At 24.5% G+C, this 12,120-nt stretch overlaps 2 protein-coding genes and 1 long non-coding RNA gene across 3 annotated transcripts; 1 reads left to right on the top strand and 2 right to left on the bottom strand.

Moving 5' to 3' along the window:
- Positions 1-543: 543 nt before the first annotated feature.
- On the bottom strand, positions 544-1,724 carry LOC114131670 (cytochrome c-like). The gene is made up of 4 exons (XM_027996960.2): positions 1,561-1,724; positions 1,331-1,386; positions 1,128-1,269; positions 544-738 (listed from the first exon to the last, which is right to left on the bottom strand). The coding sequence occupies exons 2-4, from the start codon at positions 1,355-1,357 to the stop codon at positions 593-595; spliced, it is 315 nt and encodes a 104-aa protein (XP_027852761.1). The 5' UTR covers positions 1,358-1,386; positions 1,561-1,724; the 3' UTR covers positions 544-592.
- Positions 1,725-1,913: 189 nt separating this feature from the next.
- On the top strand, positions 1,914-9,204 carry LOC114131668 (succinate dehydrogenase [ubiquinone] flavoprotein subunit, mitochondrial). Its single transcript, XM_027996959.2, has 12 exons — positions 1,914-2,141; positions 3,168-3,245; positions 3,544-3,761; positions 4,370-4,470; positions 4,627-4,913; positions 4,987-5,294; positions 5,672-5,867; positions 6,445-6,642; positions 6,717-6,908; positions 8,490-8,633; positions 8,701-8,814; positions 8,882-9,204. Exons 1-12 carry the CDS (start codon positions 2,085-2,087, stop codon positions 8,966-8,968), a joined length of 1,980 nt encoding a protein of 659 aa, XP_027852760.1. The 5' UTR covers positions 1,914-2,084; the 3' UTR covers positions 8,969-9,204.
- LOC126550523 (uncharacterized) lies at positions 9,012-11,227 on the bottom strand. The gene is made up of 2 exons (XR_007604647.1): positions 10,830-11,227; positions 9,012-9,354 (listed from the first exon to the last, which is right to left on the bottom strand). It is a non-coding gene; the product is annotated as an uncharacterized LOC126550523 (long non-coding RNA).
- Between the last annotated feature and the right edge of the window lie 893 nt (positions 11,228-12,120).

Below are 12,120 nucleotides of genomic sequence, written 5' to 3'. Positions count from 1 at the left end.
TGCTTGGAAAATTATATAAGGTCATCTAACACTTAAATTTGAGTAGTTGCCTATACTTGTATAACAGTATATTAAATTATTAATACAGAACTACAGAAGTATAAGCATTAGTATTTAATGTAAAATAATAAAATAAGAACAACTTTATTTTACATTTAAATAAAGGTGCCAATAATTTGACCTAGTTCTTAAAATAATGTTGAAATATAGTTCACACTTAATGCCAAATTCTATTTTAAATACCATTATTAAATATTATTCGATTTGATAAATATTATTTGTCAATGAATAATAGTACTATAAAGTCAATGTCATATTTTATCCGCTAGTATTTTCAATTAGTTGTAAAACCTTATCAGTAATTTTTAAACCTTGACCTTCAACATAAATTGTACAAACCATAATTCTAAAACATTTAATATTTCTCTATAACACTGTACAATGAATAAATTTGAACAAGAAATGACTTAATTTAAAAAGTCTACGTGTACAATACATTACTAGTAATAATCAATGGGAACAAATGATAACAAAATAACAACGTGGTTTACTCATAATTTAATCTATTATAGTATTGTCACAAATACTGACATTACGCGGTAGCTTTTTTCAAATAAGCAATAACATTGTTTCTTTCATCTACTTTCTTGATGCCAGCAAACACCATTTTGGTACCAGGTATGTATTTCTTAGGGTTTTCTAAATACTCGAATAATGTTTGTTCATTCCATGTGATTCCTATGATCAAACCAAATATATATAAATTATTAATTAATCAATGTTATTAAAAGGTTTAACAAAGCTTAATTCTATTATTGAGATTCAAAAAACAAAATGTTTAATAAAGTTTTAAAAGACTTATACATTAAAGTGACTTTAAATTTACATTTAATTTCATTATAAAAGTTCAATGTTAGATAGGTAGGACATTTCATAAAGTAAAGCAAACTGTTCAGTTGGATCTTTATAAATAATTTATGAATGGTTCTTTTTAAGAAATTTAAGAACATGGTAAAAATTATAATTTTACCACAACTATTCAATAAACTAAAAATCAAGTTTTTTTTAAATAATAACTGTTGTGTAAAAATATTAAATAGTTAGATATATAATAAAAACATATTTACCCTTCTGTTTGTTGGCATCAGTGTAAGAATAACCAGCAGCTGAGCCGGTTTTACGACCAAATAAACCATGTAAGTTAGGTCCAACTTTGTGTTTGCCGCCCGCCTCTACAGTGTGGCATTGAGAGCATTTGGTTTGGAATACCTAGAAATTACATTAATATTTAATCTAGTCATAAATCTTAGATGAGGTGTATAATACTTACTTTAGCTCCTTTTTCTACGTCACCCATTTCTTTTAATTAATTGAAAATTGGTTTATCTGCAAAAGTTTAAAAAATCAAAACGTGACTCAAAAATAAACCTCAAAAAAAAAGTTTTTTTAATTAATAAATTATTTGCAAATAATAAAATTTATGGCAAAATAAAACAAATTATTTTTTTAGAAAATATAATTAGGTTAAAATATATTTACAAAATTGAAATAATTACTTACAAAAATGAGCGAAAAGGCGGGTACGCACGACCTGTCAATACAAAAATGTATGTGAAAAGAACGAGGAAAAGTATTGGTTAGTAAGGAATAGGAACTGACCCAGTCATAATGTCCTGCGACCGCCTTGATTGCGAATTATGTTGTAAGTCGATTGGGTGGGGATGCCGGAAGGTCATGCTTTTTATCATCCATGATTGTAGAATTGATTAGTTTGTAAATTGTTTATTCCAAGGTATAAACCAAGGTGACATTACCAGATACCATTTAACTAATCATTTTGTTTATCAATTATCTACATACAAATATATATATGTATCTAAAATGAATTACTTACCATGAACTTACTAACAGCAATGTTTACTGTTGAATTGTAAATTTACTATTCTTATTTTTCAGCTGATTAGAAAATTAGTTAATTTACAAGACATTAGTACACCACACATTTCTTGAGTTTGCGATATTTAACTTTTTAAATCGTTAAAAACTAATTCATTATAATATTTTGCTGAGAAAATTTTATCAAAATGGTTGGCTTTCTTAAAATTGTCAATCCAATATCACGAAGTACTTATTCAAAAATTGTAAGTATTTGCTTTCAATTTAAATTAGAGAACTATATAGTTAGACTTAGGTTCCTGTTAATTACCATAAACTTATGATTTAAAATTAATGAAAAGAAAAAAGTTGTTTGGTTCTATTTCTTTTTACATTTTTACAAATTATAGAATAATGAATGGTTTAGTTTCAAATTCTTTACAATACATTACATAAATATTATTTTTGTAGTATTCTATTGAGTGATTTATTTCTGGAATCATCGAATTAAATTTTATATAATCTTGACACATTTGTTTATTATTATTAAAATTCTAAAAGCCAAATTATCTTTTTATTTAAAATAATTAGAACCTAAACTGTTGAAATTATGTAGAGCTTATAGTTTTATAGAAATATTTGCTGTTTCATTGATTTCTTATAATTGCACGATACTCATAATCAAAATTCACATTTTTAATTGAAATTAATAATACAATTTGCATAATTTTTTAATAAACGTAGGATGAATTGAAGAATTTATGACAATCTTGAATCTCATGACTTCTGAATAAAATAATTGGTGGGTTCTTCTAAAAGTTCATTCTTTATTCATGGTCTGATATTTATAATTCATTCTTGTTTAATTAAAAAGTAATGTCTATTTTAAATTATATTAATAACTGTATTTTAAAATTATATACTTTATATCTATCTATAATTTAATTCTTATATGTAGCTTTTAAATTCTTATTAGAAATAATTTTTGTATATTTCTTATAATACTTTTCCAAACTGTCTTAAAAATAATTAGTTTTTATTACTTAAAATTTTCTACTTAAACTTATGTTATTAATAAATTATTAGTTATTTCTAATATAGAAGTATTGCATAATATGTTGCAATAATTCAGTAAATATTAGTTTATCAAACTAATCAAATAATTAATAATACAAAAATTAACAGTGAAAAAATTGAATACATCATTAAAAATTGTTTTTATCAATGAACTAACATTATGTTTATATTCAAGTTGCATAAGTTAACTAAATTTATGTGTATTTATTTTTTAGAATAATTGGAGCCGTCCATTAATTGGCACAAGAAACTTACATCAAACCCAATACTATTCATCAAAACAGAATACAGCAGTAAGTATATTTTTTAAAAACAATCTCCTAACTAGTTTAATTATTTTAATTAACACATTAAAAAAAAAAAGTTATTTGAAAGTTTGTTCAAAATTGAATAAATTAAACTATTTAGATTTATTTTTATTTAAAATTATAATCAGTATAGTTAATTAATGCTTAATATTAATTAGTTATAATAAATTTACTTCTTTATATTTTATATGTATAAATTAAGTTTTACTTTTCTTTGTCAATTATCTTAATATAATAATTATAAAAATATAATTTTGTAGAATTAATTGAGAATAATTTCTAGGGAACTAATGCATATTCAGTAATTGATCATGAATATGATGCTGTCGTGGTTGGTGCTGGAGGAGCAGGTCTCCGTGCTGCTTTTGGCTTAGTACAAGAAGGATTTAAGACAGCAGTTATTACTAAACTTTTTCCCACTAGATCGCATACAGTTGCTGCTCAAGGAGGAATTAATGCTGCTTTAGGGAATATGGAAGATGATGATTGGCGATGGCATATGTATGTAAATTATATATTTTTTTAATAAATATTTAAAGTAATGTTTATTATTTATTATAGTGGTTCTTAAATTTTTATAAATGCTGACCTCTGATGAAAAAATTTTAGAAATTGCAGACACTGCTTACCAAATCTCTTTATAAATATCTTTTTTTTTTTACAATATATTTCGCATAATGTGTCCAGGTTTAAAACACCGGTAGAGGCTTTAGAGCCCCCGCTGACCACCAACATGAGTATTGTGAACCGTAGTTTAAGAACCACCAATTTATTATACTTGAAAACAAAGTATAAGTGTATAACCATAACATATTTATTAGGTTTTTATTCTTATATTTTTTGATAAAATATTGAATTGAAGTATATAAATCATAAGTGGATAATGATTTCACTTACAAGTATATACAGATATAAACTTATAGCTAGGAAAACATTGAGGAAAAACATATTAACGTGCATTATATGGAATATATGAATGAGTATTTTAGTCATTAAGCAATTTGTAACTAAGGAATATTATATATTATATATATACATAAATGATATGTAATTTTAAATGATTTTATTTATGAAATATATTTTTAAAATTTATTTTATTTATTTTTTAGGTTTGATACTGTTAAAGGTTCAGATTGGTTAGGAGATCAGGATGCTATACATTATTTAACTAGAGAAGCTCCTGCAGCTGTCATTGAGCTAGAAAATTATGGTACACATATTTGAAGTTTGATATTAAATACAATATTTTATTATCTTTTATACTTAAAAGAAAAAAATAATACATAATTAAATTACTAACAATTATTATCTAGTGTTTCTTTAAAGTTATAACTATAATAATTTATAATATTTAAAAATTGTATAGGTATGCCTTTTAGTCGTACAGATGAAGGCAAAATATATCAACGTGCTTTTGGTGGTCAGAGCTTACAATTTGGAAAAGGTGGTCAAGCTCATCGTACTTGTTGTGTAGCTGACAGAACGGGTCATTCCCTCTTGCATACTTTATATGGATATTCATTAAAATTTAATTGCAACTACTTTGTAGAATATTTTGCTTTGGATTTAATTATGGATAAAGGACAATGTGTCGGAGTTATTGCCTTATGTTTAGAAGATGGTACTATTCATCGCTTTAGAGCAAAGAATACAGTTAGTATTTGTATTTTTTCTTCCAAGTTATATTTTACTTTACTAATACAGTTATAAATTTTATCCTTTAAAGGTTTTAGCTACTGGTGGTTATGCTAGAGCCTACTTTTCATGTACAGCTGCCCATACTTGTACAGGCGATGGTCAAGCTTTGGCATCAAGAGCTGGCATTCCAATGCAAGATATGGAATTTGTACAATTCCACCCTACTGGTATCTATGGTGCTGGCTGTTTAATGACAGAGGGTTGTCGTGGTGAAGGAGGATATTTAATTAATGGTTTAGGTGAAAGATTTATGGAAAAATATGCACCTAATGCTAAAGAACTTGCATCCAGAGATGTTGTATCTAGGTCAATGACTATTGAAATCATGGAAGGAAGGTAAATACTTATATTTTTAATAAACAAAAAAAATATATGGTGGGTTATCAATAATTATTAATCTTGAGCTAACTTAAAAAGTTTTTAAGAACAAAAATGAACTTGAATAAAAATATTTGAAACACATATTAACTTTTAGAATCTCAAATATTTAACTCAAAAAATAATGTAAAACAAATTTTGGAAAATTTTAATTCCTTCTAAAAAATAAAATAAAAGTAATGACACATTTAATTTAAATTCCTACAAATTTAAAAGTATGTATTGGGTCATTTGATTGTTAGAGGAAAACTGCAATAATTTAATTTTCAATATTATTTAGATTGAAAAAATTAAGCTGAATCTAACTGTTAACTAATCAAGAAATATTGTTTTAGAGGATGTGGTCCAGAAAAAGATCATGTTTATCTCCAACTGTATCATTTACCAGCTGAACAACTTCATGCTAGATTACCAGGTATTTCAGAAACCGCCATGATATTTGCTGGAGTTGATGTTACCAAAGAGCCTATACCTGTGTTGCCAACAGTCCATTATAACATGGGTGGAATACCGACAAACTACAGAGGACAGGTTAATAAATAAATACTAAAAATTTAAAATAGTATTGTTAGCATTAATACTAATGTAAATTAATTTTTTTTCGAACTTAAGAGTTTAGAATATTATCTAGGGCACCCTGTACACTGCTATTTTTATTGTAAATTATAACTATTTAAAATATTAAACTTTTAAAATATCAATAAAACATTATGTGGTGCCTTAGATAATAACAATAAGAATATTTATATTTATATTTCTTACCTTAAAGTTTGATTATAAGTCAATTCACTCTAATATTAAAACTAACAAGACAAAATTGGATCTTCTGAATGCACATTTGGTATGTTGTTTATAGAAAATAGAGAGAAAATTATTGGTTAATAATGCATTGAGTTCTGATATCCTAATATAATTATTTATTTTAAGTTATTAATATCAATGAGGTTATCAAAACATTATGAGTTCCAATACTAACATAGCTATTGTGGACACTTAAACTATGTGTTAATCAGGATAATTTAGTCATTTTGAGAAATAGTATTAGTATTCAGTTATTCAGTCTTTGATTAAGTCATATCAGTTACTCATTTTTAATTATTTTATATAGGTTATCAATCCTGAAAATGGAGAAGATAAAGTAGTACCTGGATTGTATGCTTGTGGAGAAGCTGCATGTACTTCTGTTCATGGAGCTAATCGCCTTGGGGCTAATTCATTACTCGAGTTAGTGGTATTTGGACGTTCATGTGCATTAGATATTGCTAAATATAATAAACCTGGAGATAAAATACCACAAATATCTGATGTAAAGTTTTAAAAATATTAAATCTAAGAATTATTATTTTAACAAATAAAATAATTTACACATTTTTATTATAGAATGCTGGTGAAGAATCAATTACCAACATTGATAAATTACGTTTTAAAAATGGAACGATACCTACAGCAGACTTACGTTTAGATATGCAAAAAACCATGCAACTTTATGCAGCTGTTTTTAGAACTGGATCTACACTTGACGAAGGTCGTAATAAAATGCAATCCATTTATTCAAAGCTTAAGGATATTAAGGTATGATTAATGTTTTTTGTATACAATGTTATCTAAAAATTTATATTAATTTATCCCAAAAAGATATATTTCTATTATAATCAGTAGCACACAGAGTAAGTTTAAGAGTGCATGTAGACATTCAGTTAACTAAATTATTACCACCCACCCTTCTTTTAGTATTTAAAAAAATATTCTCTTTCAAAAATATTTCTTTTGTAATAGGTAGTCTATTTATATTAATTGTAATATAACGTATTAAGCTTTCATGTGCCATCACATTCAGTTATTTACACCCATATTTTCAAAAAGAAACCATACGGTAACATTACTCATCTGAACTTCATGAATTACTAATGATTATGATTAATATTATTATATTTTTTTTAATATGATTTAATAGTGAATAAGCTATTTTACTTTTGTATTATAGTTTATTACATGAAATAAATCTATTTATACTTGCCATGATTTTATCTCATTTGAAAGATACTTGAAAAGTAAAAGTACAATTATATAAATCTTTACATATTAAAAAATAGGACACTGAGTGGTTTTTTGATTGTTAATATAATTATAATTGTTAAATTTTCAGTAAATAATTTAAATTAATATTGAAATGTTAAAACCCCATGGAGGTAGAAGTTATAAATATTATAATAATATAATATTATTGTTATTAATATTATAATATTATATTACTATGTTATAGTTATTATACTGACCAAAACATAAAACTGAAAATAGTTAATTACTAAATTGTATTCATATTTTTACTGTTTTAAATTTTATTAATTAACCAAATTTATTACAAAATTGTCCGTTAGCTCAATGTTGACAACATATTTGTTGTTTAATTTTACCAACTAAAATAAAGTTACATGTAATAAATGAATGAACATTTATTTTCAATTTATTTTATAAAAAATTTAGAAACATAGTACATTTTAACTTTTTCTATAGCTTGTTAAACAATATTTATAAATTGTTTATACACTATATTTTTTATTAGTATTAACCTATCATATAATTTATAAATAAGTATTATGGATTTATATTATGGTAAAAGTGATGATTGTGAACTGTGATCAGAGCCGACCTAGGGTGGAGCGAGGCCTGGGGCAAATTTTTTTGGATGAATCCTATAGCAAAGACCTTTTTTTGTAAGTCTAAAGCTCAAAATGTCATACAAAAGCGCGAGACCTGGAGCAGGGGCCCCGCTGGCCTCTGTCTAAGACCGGCTCTGATTGTGATAGGAAATGTATAATTGAATAGGATGATGAGAAATATTCTCAGTGCCCAAAATTAGTTAACTATGTAGGGGATTTATGTTAAAAAACTTATTTTGTACTATAATTTTTATGATTGTTGATTAAATATGATAAAAATATAATATTATTAACTGAAGGACATAAATTCAATAAAAAATCTAAGGTACTGGAACCCATAATTTTATGATTATGGATTATACAATCATCAACCACGTTACCTGACCACTACTGTAATTTCTTATATTATCATTATTATCCAAAATAAATAAATAAGCTTATTGATAAAATTTTAATATTATTATCAAAATAAAAATTCATATTTTTTATTTAGATAAATGATCGATCAATGGTTTGGAATTCAGATTTAGTGGAATCATTAGAACTACAAAACTTAATGATTACTGCACAGCAAACAATTGTATCTGCTGCTGAACGTAAAGAGTCCAGAGGGGCACATGCACGAGATGATTTCAAAGTATGATATTATTACTAGTATTATTATTATATTATTTCTAAATTTCAAATTCCTTTTTTATTTTTAGGATCGTGTTGATGAATTTGATTACAAAAAACCGTTAGAAGGACAAACTGAAGTACCTATTGAAAAACACTGGAGGAAGCATACACTTGCACACATCAATCCAGACTCTGGAGAGGTTTGTAAAATTATATTTTTTATTTTTTATTGTGTTTATTTAATTATTATTGTTTTTTGTTTTTCAGATAAAATTAACTTATAGACCTGTGATTGATCATACTTTGGATGATAAAGAAGTGAAATCGGTGCCACCTATGATTAGATCTTATTAATATTCACCAACTGCTAATAAACTACTGCTCGTAACTCTAGTCTGCCCACTCAATCAAATCACATAACAGCTCAAATCTTATTTGCATTTAAAAATATGTATGAAAAAAATATCTTAAATAAGGTACATCAGTATAAATACTATGATACTGATTAACAAGTTGTTTTACGAGCAAAATTCAAAGGAAGTATTAATAGTTAATATTAGTAAAAAATAAATTACTTAAATCTATTGTTATTATTTTATTTTGTTTATTACCTGTATATAATTATTTCATCCCGTATCTTTTGATATTGGTAATATATATATTTTTCAACAACCAAGAATAATATGTTATAATTTGTTTTTGATATTTATCCTTCACTTTGATTTCTTTTAAACTGTTAACTAAATAATACATTAAATGATTATAAACAATATTGACATATTATGTTATTATGTTATTAATATAATTCATTTTTAGTTATTATTAAGTAAAACATCCTTAAAAGTTATAATATAAGTGTTACTAGTTACATAGAATAATTCATTTATTTAAACAAAATGAGGATTTTTCTTACTTATTATTGCTATAAATATTGTTCTATTCTGATACCATTGTGAATAGACGTATAATTAGTATGAACAATTATAAACCTATGTTTTTGTGGATTATGATAAAATAAACTGATAATAGTATAATAATAATAATATATTAATATTATCATACAACAGTAGGTGTTTTACTCTAAAATATATTTATAAGTTACTATAAATAGTAAAACAATATGTATTTATCTTAATAACTAATATTAGTGATAAAAAAACTATTAGTATACTAATAAACATTATACACTATACAGTACTTCTGTATTTATTATATGTCTATAATATGACCTACCAATATGATATGAATGTGTTTTTATGACAGTCTTCTAAGAAATTATAATTTGTAAACAGCATTACTGCATATAACACCAGAGTGACCAGACGACTTATTTAAAATAATTTTTTAAATATTGTTCTAAAATTTAAAAATAATAGCATTTGGTAAAGTAATATTTCTGTACAATATAGTCAAAAAAATGAAAAAAGAGTATGTTAATACAATACTTTTATGTAGTAAGTAAATATTTACATTGAAATGTTAAGAAAATACCCAACTCAGATTTCTTTAAAAGCTCTTGTAGAATTAAGACAAATAATCAAAAATTGTAAATTTGTTTAAAAATGTATTATTTGAAATATTGATATTAATTAAGTTTCTCAATATAACTGTGTCTCATCTCTTAAATCTATTACTGTTACCGTACACAGGCTAATAAATTAAGAGTATGTAGCAAAATTTATAATTTTAAAACATCTACTCAACATAACATAACTTATTAAAATTTAAATTAAATTAAAACCCCACACGGAGCATTCTAGATAACAGAATCTCACAATTACATTTTATAATAAGTCAAGTCATTTTAAAAATAAATAATAAAGTAAAATTGATCACCTATTCTAGTATGTAATTTGGTATACCTACTATGTTAGTAAAATGGGGACGTGAATGCAAAATCCTTTCTTAAATGTTTCATAAATTGAATAAATATACCTAAACATAGTACAAATGGTAAATATTTAAATGAAGTTATTGGTTATAAAATGAAAATTTTTTTTGTTTATTATTTTATTAAAAAAAAGTAAAATCCTATAATATAATATAGACACTGTATATTTACACAAAAAATAAAAATAAAAAATAAATCATATAGATACATATTAAAATGAGTTAAGTTACCTACTTGGATGTATAAAATAAATTATATTATTATAACTGTGTGTTGTGCATTAGTCATCAAGTTAATCAATCGATAAAAAATATTATTACTTACACAAAATTAGTTTTATTTTTTATTACATTATCTGATGTGATGGATAAAATAAAAAATAAAAATTGAAAGTTCGTTCATAGAACAGAGTACAAGTGTAAACTGACTTATAAGCAGTATGCATCTAACTTTAATAAGTAAAATTAATACTACAATGAGAATTTAGGTATAATTACCTGATTAGCTGACTGTTATAATATTAATAAATAGTAAATTGTGATTTATACGAGTATAATAGGCATCACTTATGAATTATGATGTACCTAGTTACCTATACGTTATAGGTATGGTTTTATGAATCTGTATTAAACCCGCTGATAAACAGTTTCAATTATAATATAAAAACATCAATACTCAACAGGATCAACAGGAAATAGATATCTTTAATCTAAATATTGTTGATAAAATGTTATCTGAAATTATTACACAACTTTCATCATTTAAAATTAAATTATAAAACTACGTGTAGGTAAATTACATAAAAATATATAATAAATAATATATATATATATACTAAATACCTACCTAATCTAATATATTAATAATATTTCTATTTATTTCAGAATGATAGTTATATAAGATAAATAGTTTGTGACCTAACCGAAATATAAGGGTTTTTCTAATAACGCATTGGCTGCATCCGAGTTAAGTCCCGAACTATTCTAGGTACCTACTACACTAGTTGGATCCCGTATTTTTATAGGTACTACACTAGTTGGGTCCTGAATTATTTAAGGTAAAACACAAGTTCTTGAATATTTTTTGGTAAGTACCACACTATACAAACATTTTCCTTACCATTTTAACTGACTTAGAACTTTCTATGATCTATTTACTATTTAGACCACAGGTCCACATTTTTTAACAATTGTATAATTTATATAATACTTTTGTGGATTTTACTAAAAGATAAATTTATAACTAACAATATGACTAATAAAACTGCAGAAATAATAAATCGATTCGATTTTATAAAATTAATATCTTATAAATTTTTACCAACACAAAATTCTTTTTTTTAAATATTATTTTATTTTTATTAAATCTCATTTACTTTTGAATTTAACAAAATTATATTAATATTATTGTATAATATTTTCATTACACTATACTAACTTTTCAATAAGTACTATTATTTAAATTATACAATTTCAAAAAAAATTTTGTCTTTTGGTCTAAATATATCATAGATAGTAGGTACTAAGTATGTTAAAATGGGAAGGAAAATGTTTGTATAGTGTAGTACCTATAAAAATCCCGGGCCCAACTAGTACACTAGGTACCTGTGATTAAC

This window comes from Aphis gossypii, chromosome 2 (assembly GCF_020184175.1).
Source record: "Aphis gossypii isolate Hap1 chromosome 2, ASM2018417v2, whole genome shotgun sequence".
NCBI classification, from domain to species: Eukaryota; Metazoa; Arthropoda; class Insecta; order Hemiptera; family Aphididae; genus Aphis; species Aphis gossypii.
This window is presented reverse-complemented; position numbering and strand designations above follow the sequence as displayed.

Coding starts and splice junctions, on each gene's coding strand:
- LOC114131670 (XM_027996960.2), bottom strand. CDS start 1,357: ATGGGTGACGTAGAAAAAGGAGCTAAA. Junction 1,270..1,330: donor ACGTAGAAAAAGGAGCTAAA/GTAAGTATTATA, acceptor TGTAATTTCTAG/GTATTCCAAACCAAATGCTC. Junction 739..1,127: donor TGATGCCAACAAACAGAAGG/GTAAATATGTTT, acceptor GTTTGATCATAG/GAATCACATGGAATGAACAA.
- LOC114131668 (XM_027996959.2), top strand. CDS start 2,085: ATGGTTGGCTTTCTTAAAATTGTCAATCCAATATCACGAAGTACTTAT. Junction 5,295..5,671: donor ATTGAAATCATGGAAGGAAG/GTAAATACTTAT, acceptor ATATTGTTTTAG/AGGATGTGGTCCAGAAAAAG. Junction 5,868..6,444: donor CGACAAACTACAGAGGACAG/GTTAATAAATAA, acceptor TATTTTATATAG/GTTATCAATCCTGAAAATGG.